Source organism: Anopheles cruzii, chromosome 3 (assembly GCF_943734635.1).
Source record: "Anopheles cruzii chromosome 3, idAnoCruzAS_RS32_06, whole genome shotgun sequence".
Lineage (NCBI taxonomy): Eukaryota > Metazoa > Arthropoda > Insecta > Diptera > Culicidae > Anopheles > Anopheles cruzii.
The window spans coordinates 73,650,232-73,666,342 of NC_069145.1; the positions used below are offsets into that span (position 1 = coordinate 73,650,232).

Below are 16,111 nucleotides of genomic sequence, written 5' to 3' on the forward strand. Positions count from 1 at the left end.
TCCGGGTTGTTCGGATATTTGTACAAGGAAATAGTTAGGAACCACTACGGACCATGTATTTGTGGGCCGAATTGCATTCCTATTTCGTCTTCGTGCACCGTCTTTTGGCCGAATGCAGCGTCGGTTTGAAACCTCGAAGCGCACCTTATAAATGAACATGACGGAGCCTTTTAAATGGTCCTTCTTGGGCAATTGTTTACATTCGCTTCGCTGTGTATTGCTTCTGCCTGGTTCCGCAGCCGTGACTTCCACAGTGCAGTAGTGGGTAATAAAAAGGGACAAGAAGAAGGGCACGACAACGACAACGACGAATTACAACACCACGCTCGGTGGCGTTAAACAACTGCACGCTCCCACGATTCCCCCCACGGATGGAGCAGTGTGCCACCGAGTTTAAGATGGAATCGCTCGAAAGTTTCGAACCGCTGGTCAATCCGATCCGCCAGTATCGGAACCGTTCCAAGCGTACGCTGCAAACAGGCGAGGAAGTAAGTGGATTGCGACGAAGAACACGAAGAATGTGCAGTTCCGTTCATTGTTTTCTTTTTTTCCTCACCTCTCGTGCGGGGGTTTTCGGCACACAGAAACTGGCGGAAGTGCTGGCAAAGATTGCTTCGCTGCAAAAGTCGACAAACAGTCCAGGGCAAGACAGGACGAAGGTGCGCACATACAACGTGAAGCTGCGGCTGAAGAAGAGCCACCTGTACAAGTGCTACGACTGCGGAAGCTGCTTTGCAAATTCAGATTTTCTCGAGTTGCACGAAAAATCGCACACCGAGCTGGGCAAGGGTGGAGACGTCATTGACCTTCGGCAGGAGACACTGGCCACGGGGGAAGAGATGAGCCTGAAGCAGAATGCGTGGTTCTTCGGAGATTTCGACGATGAAGACGATGGCCGGAAAGGCACCGAGGAAGACGACGACGGTGAGGAGGAACACATTGTACAGCTGGATTGCACGGTGGAGGAGGGTGAGGACATCTTCGACATCCGGTTCGATCGCACAAAGTGCGAGAAAACGTACACGATGAAGTACAAGGTGAAGAAGAATCCGGTCGGGAAGTGCGAGCAATGCGAGAAGCTGTTCTACTCGCACGACTGTTTCCGGCTGCACAAGCTGGAGCACGAAAAGTTTCTCGACATCGCAACTATGGAGCCCAGCATCGACATTGTGCGGTCGCCAAGGATCGAGGAGAGCACCATGATGCTGGACGATAGCTTCTACGAGGCGCTCGACGTGAGCGATATTCTCGAGCGCAGTGGTGGCGGTTGCGGAAAGCTGGCGTCCGACGGGTCGAACGATGGACGAAGGCATCCGGAAACGGGTATTACGCTAAAGTATTCCATCATCCCGCGACCGGCTGGCAGCGGTGGTGGCCACGAGAAAGACGAAACAAAAAACGACCCGGATGCCGCAAAAGAAGTCAATCAAACCGTGTGCCAACCACCCGTTGTGATACAGGAGGGGGTGAAAGTTAAGCAGGAACCGCTTGAGGACATCATTTTGTGCATCAAACCGGAACCGTCAGATGGCAATGATAGTGTGAAGGAAGAAAAGGGCGAAGAGTCGTTGGCGATAAAGCAGGAAGTGGACGAGGACTTGACTCAACCGACAGTGAAAAGGGTACGTCTAGCCGATTGGCCGTAAGGATATTGCACACGCGAAACGCGAATACGGCAAGCAATGTCCACGAAAGCTGCGAACGTAGCTCATCTTGCCATCACTTAAAAGGATCATTCGCCACCGTTCTTTACGCACTATAGAGCGTATCACTATTTTGTCGGAGAAGTAGAACTTTTACTCGTGAGATATGGCCACTACTTGCAATTTCCCCCCGTTTGCAGCGTGTGGCGGCGGTTGGTGTGTTGTTCCGCTAGGGAACTCTCTTCGTGTAGCGTCTCCCGCTTAGGTTCATCATTCTGTCCTTTCCATTTCCATAAACTTACCCGGTCCCATTGAATATCCTAGCGCAAGTTGTATTTTCTCGTGAATGCAGCACAAAAAGAAATACTCACGCTTTTTATTGCATTTTTTGTCGTAATTTTACTAGCGAATAAAGAACCCCGATTTCAAATCAAAGAACACGCTTTGCAGTTTGCTCATTCCGTTTCGTTTAGCAGGTTTATTAGCTCGAGGACGCTGTGCTGTAGCTTCATGATGATGCGTTCCGATTCCGAGCGGGGCGTCGTGGCAAGGTCCACCGGTGTTACGGCACTGTTGGCGGAAAACATTCGCTCCGGACGCACGGTTCGGGCCGCTTTAGCATACGCCAGCTTACCCAGCGAAGAATCGCGCGAAAGGCACTTTTTCAGTTCCTCGGGAAGTCGGGACACATCGCAGGGGCCAACTTTGTGTCTGTGGACATCGCCCCGTTCATCCAACAATGCGTACGCACCGCCAATCTGATAGCCAATGATTTCATCAATCAACTCAATTCGCAGCGCCTTCGTGTCCGGTTTCTGATCCCAGAACGGATTGGCAATCGATTCCTCGGCCGACTGTTCGTTCGCAATGAATTCGCCGTACTCGTTGGGTTGTGGTACTGCTCGGTGTACCTTGTTGGGAGGAATGTATAAACTTGGCACCCAGTCGGGATTGTAAACGTCCCATAGCGGTGCACTGGTGCCTAGAAGGAAAGGAGCGGAAAGAGCGTTAGAAAATGCCCGGAAAGGAGTGCAAGCTCTGTGCTGTACCCCGCAGAAAGTGTCTCGAACATATGGCCAGCTGATTGAGTAACGTCCCGGTGTTATCTACGCCACAGGTTCGGCACCACCAGTAAAGCTGCTTTTTGGCTAACCGTCGCAGCTGATCGCTAGCATAATCCGTGACGGGAAATGGATAAAATCGCACCGCCACGTCTTGTGTATTGACTTGTTTTGCCTTATTACTAACACAGTCCTCGAACAAACAGCGCATTCTTTAGTTTTCGGGTACGAATCATTTGACTTACGAACGAAGCAGGCTCGTAAAAAATGTAAACAAAACGGGGCACAACAAAACCGAAAACAAATCGGGATAAAGAGAAGTGGGCTTGTTTGGCGCACGCATAATGCCCTCAAATGTTCCCTATCTTTTCTTTTGACTTTGCCGATGAATCACTTTATCATGATTTCAGAAAAAAACACTTTCAGCACCAAGTACAAATTTTACCATCAAATCGGTGCACGTTATTTGAAATTAAACAGCATCCCACACGAGCGTTTTTAGGTCTTGGTAGGTAGATCTGACAGTTCTCCAATTCGGAGCAGTATCAAAACAAACGCCTACTTTGCAATGTTTGCATGGGTAAATAAAAGACCATTGTGACGGGTAACGAACGCTACAATTCTTTCCTTTCTCTTGCAGGGTGCAAACAGCCATGCCCAGCTGGGACTGGGATACGCCACCGACACGGAACAATGTGATAAACCTCAGTCGGTGACTTGTTTGCCTTTTCAGAAAGGCTCCGAATTGCGTTGTATCGCTGCCGGTGGAGGGCACACATTGCTGGGTACGGCCGACGGTCGTCTTTATGGTTGCGGATGGAACAACCACGGTCAACTGGGACTTGGGCACACGGATGATGTGCCCCTTTTTGAGCCGATCGGCGAATATGGATTCGAAAGCATCGCGGCCGGATGGGACGTATCGGGCGGTATAAATGCACAAGGTGAACTATACGTCTGGGGGTCCAATGTGTGGGGACAGATTGACGTGCCAACTAACAGGATAATCACGAAGCCCAAAAAATTAATGCTGCCCTGCAACAGTCGTGCGCTGAAGGTGGTATTCGGGCTCCATTTTACGGCCGTCCTAATGGAAAGTGGGAAGGTTTGGTTTCTGGGGAAGTGTAAAGACATCACAAGGCACTATCCTCCCGATGCTACTCAATCGATCTTTCCGGTATGCTGTATTGGCGATCGAGGAAAGGTGACGGACATCGCTGGCGGGGAATGTCATTTGGTGCTACTCTCGGAGGGAAACAGGATTACATGTTTGGGTAACAATAAACATGGTCAATGCTCGTACAACGAAACCACCCTCGATGATCCACTACGACTGGAATCGGGTTGGTCCCATTCGGGGTATCTCACACGCAATGGCGAAGTTCTGCTGTGGGGAAGGAACAATTACGGGCAGCTGGGACGCAATGGTGAATCTTCGTCCGCCCCGGTTCGGCTCGCAATAGACGGTGGTGCCGCTGTGCGGGACTTTAGTCTCGGTTCGCAACACGGCGCAGCACTAACGGCTTGCGGTCGTGTGTATTGCTGGGGTTGGAACGAACACGCTAACTGTGGAACGCCAGGCGAGGACAATGTGTAAGTAACTGCGTTGCCCCGTATTCGTCAAGCCTTACGGTTCTCATGTTGTTTCTTTCTCTACTCCAGAACGATCCCGAGGCTCGTCGAACTACCCGTTCCTGTGTCGAAAGTAATTTGTGGTGCCGGCTATACGCTTGCATTCATCTAGCACCTATAATGGTCATTCATAGTTGAACAACACTCAACGAACCTCGATCGTGGCCTAATGGCGATACCGTTGTAACAAAGGCGAGCGAAACACCTTGAAAACGCGACCATCCCATAAAGGGAAGAATAAAAATTGACAAAATAACCCACAATTAGCGCGCACAAAATCCTGGTGCTGTGAATATTGTCTTTTTAATATCCTGCCACGCCCTGCCCTGTTGTTGGAAGCGTGCGTAGCAGCGATCAAGACCGAACCAGATTGTGCCCGTTGTTTCGAAAGAATAGGCAGAAGAAAAGCCAATACAGCAAATATTTGGAAATTTGTTTATCGCATAATGTGTCACCATGTGGACGGGTAGGTAAGTGACACGACCAGGCGAGGGCCAGCACGCCTCCAAATTTTAATTTGGCTTCTTCTGTCGTTACTCCCTCGCAGGTAAGCAACAATTATCTAAGCGCATTGTCGAAATAAGATTCGACTTACCTGCCTAGTTTAACCAAGATCTGGTCACCATTTCGTCTCCGTGCAACCTGTCCGTTACGTGTCCGACCCACAGGTAGACTCGCCGAGTCGCAGTATGCAAGCATTGGGTAGGATCCTTCGTCCGTTTGCTTTAAAGATGTGTAGGCTGGCGGGGAGCAGTATCATTCGGCCGGCGATCGTTTATCGTGTAACATCGGCAAGATCGTCGTCTGGTGATCGGAGTTCCCAGTTTGTTTCGACTCGACTATCGATGGGACTTGGAGGCAGTGTTTTTGTGAACAGTGAAAACATTCAGTTATCAGATCCGGAAACGAAAGTCGATAGTGCTGCCACCATGACTAATGGATTGGTGTTTGAACCGCAACCGTGTTCGGAAGTGGTCGCAAGTGTTGCTCCCGTTTGCGATGGATCCGGCGAGTGCTGTACGGGCAGCAACGTGAACTGGCATAGCGTGAAGTCGAGTCCTAGTTTGGTGCGCCAGTCTCGGCTGAGGCATCGGCAATCATTTGTTGATTCCCGTTTGCACAACACGTTCGTCGATGGCACGTTTCCGAACGCGACCACCGGCATCTGCGACATCCGGCGCGTAGAGGAGAACCTGCGAATGGAGAGCATCATCCTCAGCCAAAACAAGAACATTCCGATGGCACGATCCTCGACACCGAGTAAGGCTTACTGCTTCCACTGCGATCACGATCACCGCGAGCGGTGCTGTCTGTACGTCGGCGACAAACCGGAAGATGGACCGAACTACTCACGCTGGAAGCGTGATCTGGAGAACCCGACCGTTCGGCCACAGCACGTACCGAAGATACCGGAGGCCTTGTCGGGCAACAGTACTCCCGACTGGTTCCCGCCCTACACCTTCAGCAAACCGGCCGATATACGAAAGAAAATGGCAGAGAGGCACCCGCCACCGCCGCCGGTTTACATGCGACAGTACTATTACCCTATCGTGGGTTACGGCCACGAGTATCGTCTGATGAATCAGCCGAGTGTGGAGCCACCGACTCCCTACCAACTGTACCTGCAGCAGTACCAGCAAGAGCAACCACAGCCGTACAATGTGTACCAGGCGCAGCCGCACCACGCTTACGCCGGAAATCCTGCCCTGCGAAATATTGCGCGCCACCAGTGCGAAAGTAGAGGAACGATACAAGGGGCTACTTCTTCGGCGACTTACCAACAGCAGCAGTATCATCACAATCCGATGAGCGAGTGTGACTACCATCCACAACCGACGGCGCAATATACGGCGACGTACTACCATCCGGCCGGATATTATCCACCGGCCCAGCAACATTACGTACCGGCTGCTCCTCCAACATACCTGCCCCACCAACAACAGTACGTTCCCGTCGGCTACTCCGTGACAACGATGACCCAACGAGAGGCCCCGCCACCTGCATCGGCCACGACGCCACTTTGGCTTTTGTTCTGCCAAAAACTCACTCGCAAGTTCCCGGACCGCAGCAAGAAAAACTCACCCACCAAGGCAGTTCGGCCGTTGGGGAAGAACTTTAATTCGGCCGGGCGACCCGGAGCTTTTCACACAACGCCAGCTGCTCCGGAATATCTGCAACCGCCGAAGTATAGCAACATCGATCATCCGCATCTGCAGTACACGGGGGCTGTCAGTATGATGCATTCGCAGCCTTACTGTCCTTCGCCGGTGGCCGTTGCCGCTGGACAACAAGCATTCTACTACGACTACGTACCGGTTCATCAGCCGGTAACCGACCTTGGCATGTGCTATGTGCCACCGCCGGTAGTTAACATGTAGGGGGAAAGGGAGTTCGAGTAAGTGACAATGAGCTTGATGCTTAAAGCAGGGATAGAAGACGCAATAGTAGTTAGAAACAATAGTAGTTTTAAGATTCGAATGTTATTTATGTATACGATAAAAATATGATAATACACGCATTATAATATCAACTAAACTCAAAACGACTAAAACGATTAAATATCACATGTGGTTCAAGTATTTCTTGTATAAGCAAATTAATCAGTAGCAGTAAATTATAAGCAAATAAATCAGTTTCAAAAACCTCTCGTTTCAACCTCGAACGATTTATCGATTTAGTTTTTGTTCTCTTACCTGGGAGCATCTGAAAAGTTTTTCGTCCTGAATCCTGAATCTATCACCAGGATTCAATTCTTGACCTGCATCAACAGGATTAGAATATATGGCACATTCCCCTAAAAGTAGTGGCCGCGATTGACTCTAGTTTTCATCAACGCGCAACTGTTGTTTGTTCGTTGGAATGCCACTCCGACGAAGTTCTCATAATGATTCTGTACAAGGTTCTGTACGGGACTCCGCGCGTTGAAGTGCCCATCCGCTTTACGGATCGAGCTGGCACGGCTCGTCGTAGTGGTCCAAACGAATTTGTTGGTGTTTGGATTGCGGCAGTACTTTAATTGGAAAATAAATTCATCATCCCACTGCGCTTTTCCCGCCAGGGCACCGAGACACGTCGTTGTCGAGAAGATTATGCTTTTTTCCATCCCTGTGCCGATAACGGTCATTCAGTGCCGAGTATAACTATGTGTAGTGTCCGTCCATTGAGCGCCCCAACCAGAAAAAAACCCAATCCAAGGGAGGCCATTGGCCTTCTCCCAGCTCGGCAACGCGGTACGAATGTGCACGTAAAAATCAAACCTTTTCAATTCGCACAACTAACAACCTGGGTCTTTTTATTATTTACCGGTATGTCGATGCGCGGTATGCATCGGTGGTTTATGGAGTTGCTCGCTGCAACGCTCGTTTGCTTCGAATGTCCTTTTGGAGGTCTCTTCAGTCCGGGGCTTTTTTCCCGGCCATATCAGTACCGACAGTCAACCCAACATCCCGCGGGAACCGGGTGGCGTCCTCCCACAGGTGCCCCCGATTTTCACGATCAATTGAGCCGACGTTCCGGGTGAATTGGTACCGATGCGTTTTAATTGACGGTGTCCCGATGTTCATGGCGATTGATTTTTTGGTTCGTCTGGCAGGCCGGATGTTTTGTTTTCATTTGACCAATGACTCACGGGTTCATTCCCACCGATCTGGGGTTTTGAACCAGCCAATCCTGGCATCGGCCGGCAGGTTTTAGAGCTCTCGGAATTCGGAGTGACCTCCTTCGATCCGTTAGGCTTTCCATTTGGGCGATTAGTCCGCCCCGGGCACTAATTACAAAATAATTTTTTTGTCTCATTTATCTTCACGCAGGTTCCGTCCCGGTGCGGTGGGCTCGGTTTTCTAAACATTTTCGCGAAGGGTTTCGTCGGAAGCCGGAGGTCAGATGGACCATATTTTACATTCGTCACGGCGGCCATTTACATTAATTAGGGGTTTTCGTGAGTTTTTTTTCGCTGCAAAGAATATGCTATAACCCTCTGTCAATGGGACGTCCATAATTTATCGCGTTCATTTTTGCTTCATTTGCTTCCATTTGCTTTTCGTTGTTGTTGTTTGAAAATCTAGGACATAGCCTGGGATTTTTTGTTTCAATTATTTGATTTTCTTCATCAACCAGACAGGTGTGTCGAAGACAACGCTCTGCCAAAGAAGAAGGAATTTTGGCAAACGAAAGTAAATTATTATTTAACTAAGTTGAGTTGAGGTTAAGAAAGCATTACGCTACGAGAAACAAAATATCTAGAATGTAATTTAAAGCAAAATATGCTAGAGTTAAATACAATAGAATAGGAAAACAAATGCCTGATCATCACGACGAGTACTTCTCTGATGCCATAGCGATTTGACCGGACCAGGAAGTTTGCCCGGGCTTACGAACCGCGTTCCGGTGATTATCGGCTCGTCGCAATCTTTGTTTCGTCATTCCCAAGTCAGGAAACCTGAGGACCACTGCCACACTCCCTACGGAAAGGATGCAGCGATGCGAATAATACTTCTTCACCCCATTGACACAGATTTGGGAAATGGGTTTCCCGGTTTTTTGTTTCGGGCCCATTTTCATCACGCTTGCTTTAGCTCGTTTCCAGGGCAGTTCTTAGTTTTCCTTGTCGCTCTTCTCAGTTGCAATCGCGTCGTTAGTGTAGCACCTTCCGGATCCGGGCACCTCCCTGTTACACCCGTGCGTCCATAACAACGAAATTAATTCACGTTGTTCTGTAATTATTCCGATTTCCTTTGCTTCGATTGCATATCCGTTTTAATATCACGGAGGGTTGCGTGGGAAGTGGTGAGCAGGAAATTTGAAAACACGAAACGATCTTTGGCAATGGCATCGAAACGGAACGGACGGAGCGTCGGGGAATAAAAGGGCCGGAAAGGCCACTAAAACGGAAGCTACTGGACCGCGGCCCACATTATCGGAGGCTATCGAATGCTTCCGTGATAGTCCCAGAGTATCTCGAGATAATGTCCCGTGAAGATTGCTGTGTGCGGGGCTGCTGGGGCGCCAATCCTGAACTTTGTTTCCTTCGCTTCCACTTTGTGCCACGGACAAAAGGGGGATTTTAAAAAATCGAAAAAAGTTCGTTATTCACGCTCACGGACCTACCACCGAAGGCACTCAAGTGGCCGTTAATTTGTGCTGTTTATTTATTCATATCGAAACAGAAAAGACGTCGATAGCGCTCGTCTGAAAGGCTGCGCTTCCAATTAGCGTTACTTAGCGCAATTAGTGACGGTTTCCCTCGGTAAGCGTTCGTTTTGGGGGAGAACGCCCTTCCGTCGACACACGCTTGCCGCCAGGATCGAAGTTATGGTTGTTGCGTTCAAGCATTTTTGTTTCTGAAGTACCTTGGCGCATTGAGAGGCTGGCTTTCGGCAGGATGCCTCTTCCGGTGGGCGAAGAACTCGATAATATTCTCACCTAGCTCCCGTGGACTTGAGGTGCGTTTTGGGCGGTAAATGATTTAAAAGGAAAACCAATGAGCGGCTTTGAAGTTGTTTTGTGAATTTCAAAAACAAATTTACAAATACTATCTGCCTACTTAGATTGATAAATCAATGTAAAAAAATCGAGTAGATCAATGTGAATCGAATGTTGAAGTAGGAGCTTCGGAATAATGGTGGCCACAAACAGTTCAAACCGAACCATAACCGTTTGGCTGTTTGGCAGCGAAACAATCACCAAGCACACGCCCGAGGACGGTTTGCGAAACACTCACAATATCAATTAGCATAATGGGCCATCGGGGAAAGCAGTCACATCCGACGGCCGAAGTACCGGTCCGATCGAGCCCATCGATAGGAGCTACCCGACGCGGGCTTATCGTCTTATCTGTCGCGCGGCTGACAGCTTCCGCCCAGTCTCGGTCCCGGTCTCGGTAATGGAAACTGTCAAACGGACGGCGGGCAAGTTGTTGTATGTTCCGGGGCCAGATTCCCCGGCGATGGATGCGCTGCCGGTACGGGTGCGGTTTTGAATAGTGTACAGGAAATTGAATTGCGGGCATCATTTCCGGGAGTCAGGGAAACCCCGGCGGTATGTTTTCCGGCGGGACCAGCAACCGGGCGGAAGACAACCGAAAACTTCTCTGCACCTGACGTTTGGCGCAACACAGTATCATGTGGGTGCTCTGTGGGACAAACACAAAACCCGAAAAGCTGTCCCCTCCAGACGTGTGTGCCACTGAAGTGGCTCGGAGTTTCTTGTGAATGAATGAAAACTCCGTCGGCCAGGAGTGAGCCCGTGCTCTCCTGCCGTGCGTCTGTTCACGACGCGCAGTCGCACGGGCCGTGCCGGTTTGCCGGGTTCGGCCGAACCAGCTCCTGCTCGGCGTTGTTTATCTACAGCGCTCCGTCGGAAGGACGAAAACATATGGTCTTACATCAACAAAGCGCTCCCCCACGGTGCGTTTTCTACGCGCAACCATTTTCCTCGTGCATTCGGCTCCGCTCGGGATCGGGTTGGATGTCCTTTCGGGCGAGAGAGCAACCTTACAGAGAGAGAGAGAGAGAAAGAAAGGAGAGTGAGAGCGTTCGCCATTTACGGAGCGGAAAATGCCTCGCTCACCCTAAAAGGAATACCACCTGTTTCACCTAGCAGTGTGTCCTGGTCTCGTCTCCACGGAAAACGTTTAGCTTTCTCGCTCTGCTTCGTTTGTAGAATACTTTGTAACCAAACAGTTTAGTAAGCGATGGAAGGATAACGTTCCCTCTCAGGACCGACGGCGATTTTCCTTGGGAGAGTAAACCAACGGTTGCTTCGATAGTGTTTCGAATTCTGTTCCCAATTAGTTTCGCCAGTCTTGCGGTGGCAGCATCCGGGAGTGGAGTTCTTTTTCGCGCTCTATTGGTTCCTGTGGCGGTCGGTTGTTACGTACGTACGTGTTTAAGGCCAGGAAGGAAGTAAAATTTGCTGTGGAACTTGCCGACAGAAGAGCTTTTCAATAATAACGGTTCCATGTGCGAGTGAAGTGGTTCCACTGTGTCGTCGGGCTTAGGACAGAATTGTGTTGAAAGTGTTAAATAATGAAGTGTACAAATTTACCAAGTCTTTGAAAACTTTTGTCCTCAACCCAACAGCGGCCTGTTCGTCTGATTTTCCGATCCAACGCCACCACATCCGATCCGCGACATTAGAAGGTAAGCTTTTGAATGTCATTACTTTTAAAGCTGACCATGGGGTGATGGAATTGATTAAATCAGATCGGCCGGCAATGGATGTTAAGAGTGCCTGCGATGCCCATTGACAAGAAGATATTTACGTGATGCGAAATCAATTACACATTCTCAATAATTGCAACAGCTAGTCCGCTATGTCCTACGCACTTCGGACCTATTCTGGTTCCGAGATGTTTCCGGGACCAAGATCTTTGTTCGACTAACGTGGCCCCAGTCTATGCAAGGACACTGGCAATCCAGTGCGTCGGGAGACTCAGTTTTCTGTTTTCCGATTGAAAAATTAAGGCAAAGTACACAATTTAAGGACATTCCAACTAACGAATGGGACACATCGATGAAAAAAATGGACGACGTTCAGCGCCAACAATAACAAAATTTAAAGAACAAATTTAGTAACAGAGTAAATTATTCCTCACGTTAGTGGGTTTTACAATGCCAGTTACGGGCTAATTCCATTGCGACGGTTAAAAATACGATGAATTGATGGAGGACGATGAAGGAAAGAGGCATGAAGAATTTGAGATTTCAAAGATACCAGCTTCAACAGTTTTTAAGCATTTTTAAGCTTTCTGTACTTCAAGTGCAGTTGAATTTTCTAAGAATTTTGTCGAGGGTGTCTGCGTATAATGTTTTTAAATGACTTACAAAATCAGTGTAATATTAATCGGAGCATAGGAAGCGTCTTCTGTGTGGAACGTGGAACACTCGGTGGCCCATGATTCGTCATCATCTTCGTCTGTCTGAAGTGGTTCCCGGTGCTGGTGCTTCAGGCGAACGACGAAAGAAATAAGTCATCTGTCAGATCGAAAATGGACGGGGAAGAACTGCAAAAGAATTTCGCAATTTGCAGCCGTAAAGCTGCCATATTTGCCTTAGGAGTGGCAGGTTCCAGTGCTCATAAAATAGCTTAGATGACTCAGTTTTAGTAGCATCCAACTTCCGATCTGGAGTGTGACTAATTACTTTAGAGCCGGTGAGTCATAATCTTTCACAATTGGTTATCGAGTTCTTATTCTGTGATATGAAAAAATCTCGTAAAATGAATTAAAATAGCAAATTTATCGTTGTATACTTAATTTATTTGTATAATGTTACTTAAAAATACTGAGTCACTATATTTTGAGTAGTTTTGCTTAACTTTTACGCCGCGCATAATTTACATTAATAGGTTTAATAGCTTAAACGTGATGTTCTGAGTAAAGTATGAATCCTTCGAAAAAATGTCTCTCAAAAATCGTCAGTTGGTGGCGTCCTAAAGATGAGGAGTTCAGAATGTTGCAGCTATCCCGTATTAGTCTTCCAGATTGTCCAAAATCCAATCGGCAAAATTTTCCACTCGTGTATATACTCCCGGCGCGCTCAATTTTCCACAAGTGTTCAGGCCAAACGACACTACACCGTACTGCACAAACTGACCACTAACGCTGATCGTTTTCAATGGTCCACCCGAATCTCCTGAGCAATTGTCGCTCATATTGGCACCGATCGCGCATAGCTGGCTTTCTTCCAACTTGACGTAACGATCCTCCATGCGCAGACGCGATAGGCACTTGTCGTTGGGCATCAGGGTTAGAACGGCAAACTGGAGCCTGGCAGAGGACTCACTATTGTGAGTGGTGCCCCACCCAGCAACAACGTAGTTTCTTACCGTTGTACGCATCTGGGGTCCAACCGGCAAACAGATCGGGTTCACGTCTGGCGGAAGGGGAATAATTTTATAAATAAGGTTTTGAATTGATGCTCGTTGAATTAGTCTTCTATATGCTAACTTACTATCATTGAGGGAAGCCTTTCGAGAAAGCCGAATCAAAGCGATGTCATTCCTTTTGTGCCGGTTGCTGTAGTTATCGTGCATGATGATCCGCTCAACTGGAATATCCTGCACGGGCATGGCGCACTCTTCGCCGTTCGTACTGCAATCGATAGTTTTGTCCAGATCGTACTCACCCAATCGTACCGATACACTAAACGCGGAATAGCACATATTCATTAAACATCGTTATTGACTGAATACGAGAGATATCACTTACATATCGCCTTCCCTAACGCAATGTGCCGCCGTCAGCACGTACCGCTCGGCAATCAGGGTCGCCCCGCATGGAAACTTTCCCAGCTTGTTCTCAAGAAGTGTCATCCAGGGAAATTGAAACAGTTTCGCGTACTTGCCATGTGCTATCCTATTTTCCGAGGTGGTTCCACAGGATGTGAAATTCAGCAGCTCTATACCGCGCAAAACACGTCCAGCGGTTGGTTCACGTGGACAGCACACTTTGAACACCTGTTTCGATAAGATTGTTTCGTTCATACGATCATCTTTTTTAGCCAAAGATCGCATAAAAAACTCACCTTCACACCATTGATCGTTTCCCGTTTGCAAACACGCTGCCGAAATTCACCCTTCAACGCATTGGACCACTTGGCTGGCTCAGTAAAGTGTGGCCCAAACATAGCGCACTCGCGAATGTTGACGCACTTATTTTCTCCCGTACACTGGTTGAACTCTGGAGGAACCAAGTCTTAAAATGTTGGCAGCTAGTCACATTTAAGGATAACTTACGTGCCACAGTTGGTTGACAGCAGTATACGGCGATCACCGATGCTAGAAGTACGGCTACAGGCTCCATCGTTGTGAAGTTTGTTTCTGGGGGGTAGTGAATTCTTCCAGGTAGATCCTCCGGTTGGGGCTCGTCGTTTGTTGTGCGACGCTCGATGTTGTATCCGCTACTTTTATAACTCCTTGAGAAGCTCAAGCCCACCGATCGGGCCCTCCCCGACACACGACGAGAGAGCTTGAGAGAGAGAGAGAGAGTGAGCTGTGGGATTTTGGCGATCCGTTCTCGAGGTGTGAGTAACCTATGCAGTCAACCCTTGAAGTTAAAATGACAACAAACCCTCTCGCAATGGACTCTGCGATCACATACGATCGTCAGGGTTCACGTCCGCACACTCAACACCAACTCCCCACTACTACTGTCGATTTAGGGGCAAAGTCAAAACACCACTACCATTACATTACACAGTAAACCGCGGCCATATCTTGAAATAAACGGGATTTACGAGAAACGGGAGTCTACCTGTTAATAGCCGGCTTCTACGCGTCGTGCGCCATATGCTTTGGGAAAACGACAAAACGACGACCTACAACAAGGTATTTGCCGGTGCCGGAGACACGACGAAACATATAAACCGGCCCCTACGAGCGCGAGAAGGCAACGCTTGAGCAGGAAACAACTTTAATAGGCACTACACTTCGCAACGGCGACGTCGGATCGACAGTGCTTAACCTTCTCTCAGAACTCTACTCATTCGACTGATCGGAAGTGTGAAAAACGCATGTTTTAAGTCCGTCCTCGGAAGGCATTTCAGCGAGATAAAGAAACGACGAATAGAGAGAGAGAGAGAGAGAGATAGATTAGAGATTGGGCTCAACTTTACCAGTTCTAGTTGACCATTGCTACTGGATATCACCTTGAACATGTTGCTGTTTACTGTTGGTCTCTCGCTCGGTCACTCAATTCTGCGGCGGCTCTGATTCCGTTGCCTGTGTACTTTGCTCTTGAGCATCCGCATGGTGGTGACACATAACCCCACAAGAAGTTGACCATGAAGTGCAGCGAATTCCAAAACGTGTTTGACAACTTTATCACGGTGACAGAGAAGTTGATGGAAAGCATCCATTTCCGCGGTTAATAAACTCCGGAGCGTTATGGTGTTGGTGGTCCTCTCTTACAAAAACGAGCTTAAACTCCATGGTTCGTAACAGGTTCGTTAATAGGTCTGTGAATTTCCGACGCAACGATACATTCGACTGGGGCAGATTGTTGTCGGCTTTAAAAAGGTGTGGTAAAACCCCTTGGCCTAAAAGAGGGTTAACCAGCAAACCGGAAACCGTGGTTTCATTACAAAAGAAGTTTCATTGAAACGAGTCGGTGCAGGTGTGTTAAATTAAGTTGAAGCGCATCAGAGGTAACTCCCAAAACAACTGCCGATCCATTTATATTTTAGTCGAACTCAAAACGTTCGAATTTGTCACTATACATTCGACGCGCCATACGCAATTCGTTTTGGTTTGGGTGAAGCCGGTTTTTTAATTAGCATTTCCAGTTGACAGATCCTATGTTAACCTTCAGATAACATTAGAACCATTAAATGGAAGATGTCGCTGTGATTTGATTTCAGTGAAGTGAAAACGTTTCGGGAGTACGGATTACAAATTATGCTTCACGAGTATTTACCTTGTTGTAGATAAATGTTCAAAATAAAATTATGTTCAGCCAAACAGATTCACTATAAGTTAATAGACTACTTTCAAGACCAGAAAATGCGACGCGATGTACAAAGAAAACCTGTTTCGCAATTGCATAGTGTGTTTAAAGCAACTTAATTGCTAAGGAAATACTGGCCTTATGCAGTGCCAATAAAACGGGCAAATGCCTAGGGCAATGCCATAGTCCTACGTTTAATCAATTCTCGCCGGTGGTTGTTGTGCTGATTATGCAACATTCAAGTATATAGGATTACATTCAGCAAGAACCACGATCAATGGGTGTGAGACAAATGAACAGTCAGGAATGCTGCTCTCAGGAATGCTACGCTT

The 16,111-nt window shown here is 48.1% G+C and overlaps 5 protein-coding genes across 5 annotated transcripts; 3 read left to right on the forward strand and 2 right to left on the reverse strand.

The window, feature by feature from the left end:
• The first annotated feature begins 289 nt into the window (after nt 1-289).
• Nucleotides 290-2,059, forward strand: LOC128272077 (uncharacterized). The gene is made up of 2 exons (XM_053009808.1): nt 290-488; nt 585-2,059. The coding sequence occupies exons 1-2, from the start codon at nt 372-374 to the stop codon at nt 1,644-1,646; spliced, it is 1,179 nt and encodes a 392-aa protein (XP_052865768.1). The 5' UTR covers nt 290-371; the 3' UTR covers nt 1,647-2,059.
• On the reverse strand, nt 2,029-2,921 carry LOC128272078 (uncharacterized). Its single transcript, XM_053009809.1, has 2 exons — nt 2,693-2,921; nt 2,029-2,625 (listed from the first exon to the last, which is right to left on the reverse strand). Exons 1-2 carry the CDS (start codon nt 2,913-2,915, stop codon nt 2,099-2,101), a joined length of 750 nt encoding a protein of 249 aa, XP_052865769.1. The 5' UTR covers nt 2,916-2,921; the 3' UTR covers nt 2,029-2,098.
• Nucleotides 2,922-3,248: 327 nt separating this feature from the next.
• LOC128272986 (secretion-regulating guanine nucleotide exchange factor) lies at nt 3,249-4,553 on the forward strand. Its single transcript, XM_053010888.1, has 3 exons — nt 3,249-3,284; nt 3,345-4,297; nt 4,367-4,553. The coding sequence occupies exons 1-3, from the start codon at nt 3,273-3,275 to the stop codon at nt 4,446-4,448; spliced, it is 1,047 nt and encodes a 348-aa protein (XP_052866848.1). The 5' UTR covers nt 3,249-3,272; the 3' UTR covers nt 4,449-4,553.
• A 628-nt stretch (nt 4,554-5,181) lies between these two features.
• LOC128270960 (uncharacterized) lies at nt 5,182-6,714 on the forward strand. The gene has a single exon (XM_053008390.1). The coding sequence runs from the start codon at nt 5,182-5,184 to the stop codon at nt 6,712-6,714; it is 1,533 nt and encodes a 510-aa protein (XP_052864350.1).
• A 6,091-nt stretch (nt 6,715-12,805) lies between these two features.
• Nucleotides 12,806-14,138, reverse strand: LOC128270961 (serine protease grass-like). Its single transcript, XM_053008391.1, has 5 exons — nt 14,072-14,138; nt 13,861-14,015; nt 13,545-13,792; nt 13,288-13,478; nt 12,806-13,209 (listed from the first exon to the last, which is right to left on the reverse strand). The coding sequence occupies exons 1-5, from the start codon at nt 14,136-14,138 to the stop codon at nt 12,806-12,808; spliced, it is 1,065 nt and encodes a 354-aa protein (XP_052864351.1).
• Nucleotides 14,139-16,111: the final 1,973 nt, after the last annotated feature.

Bases quoted from the DNA above. Each gene is read 5' to 3' on its own strand.
- LOC128272077 (XM_053009808.1), top strand. From the start codon at position 372: ATGGAGCAGTGTGCCACCGAGTTTAAGATGGAATCGCTCGAAAGTTTC. The intron at 489-584 runs GTAAGTGGATTG...TTCGGCACACAG, and splicing joins CGCTGCAAACAGGCGAGGAA to AAACTGGCGGAAGTGCTGGC.
- LOC128270960 (XM_053008390.1), top strand. From the start codon at position 5,182: ATGGGACTTGGAGGCAGTGTTTTTGTGAACAGTGAAAACATTCAGTTA.
- LOC128272986 (XM_053010888.1), top strand. The intron at 4,298-4,366 runs GTAAGTAACTGC...TCTCTACTCCAG, and splicing joins ACGCCAGGCGAGGACAATGT to AACGATCCCGAGGCTCGTCG.
- LOC128272078 (XM_053009809.1), bottom strand. From the start codon at position 2,915: ATGCGCTGTTTGTTCGAGGACTGTGTTAGTAATAAGGCAAAACAAGTC. The intron at 2,626-2,692 runs GTACAGCACAGA...CTTTCCTTCTAG, and splicing joins TTCGAGACACTTTCTGCGGG to GCACCAGTGCACCGCTATGG.
- LOC128270961 (XM_053008391.1), bottom strand. From the start codon at position 14,138: ATGGAGCCTGTAGCCGTACTTCTAGCATCGGTGATCGCCGTATACTGC. The intron at 13,793-13,860 runs GTGAGTTTTTTA...TTATCGAAACAG, and splicing joins AAACGATCAATGGTGTGAAG to GTGTTCAAAGTGTGCTGTCC. The intron at 13,479-13,544 runs GTAAGTGATATC...TTCCGCGTTTAG, and splicing joins TGCGTTAGGGAAGGCGATAT to TGTATCGGTACGATTGGGTG.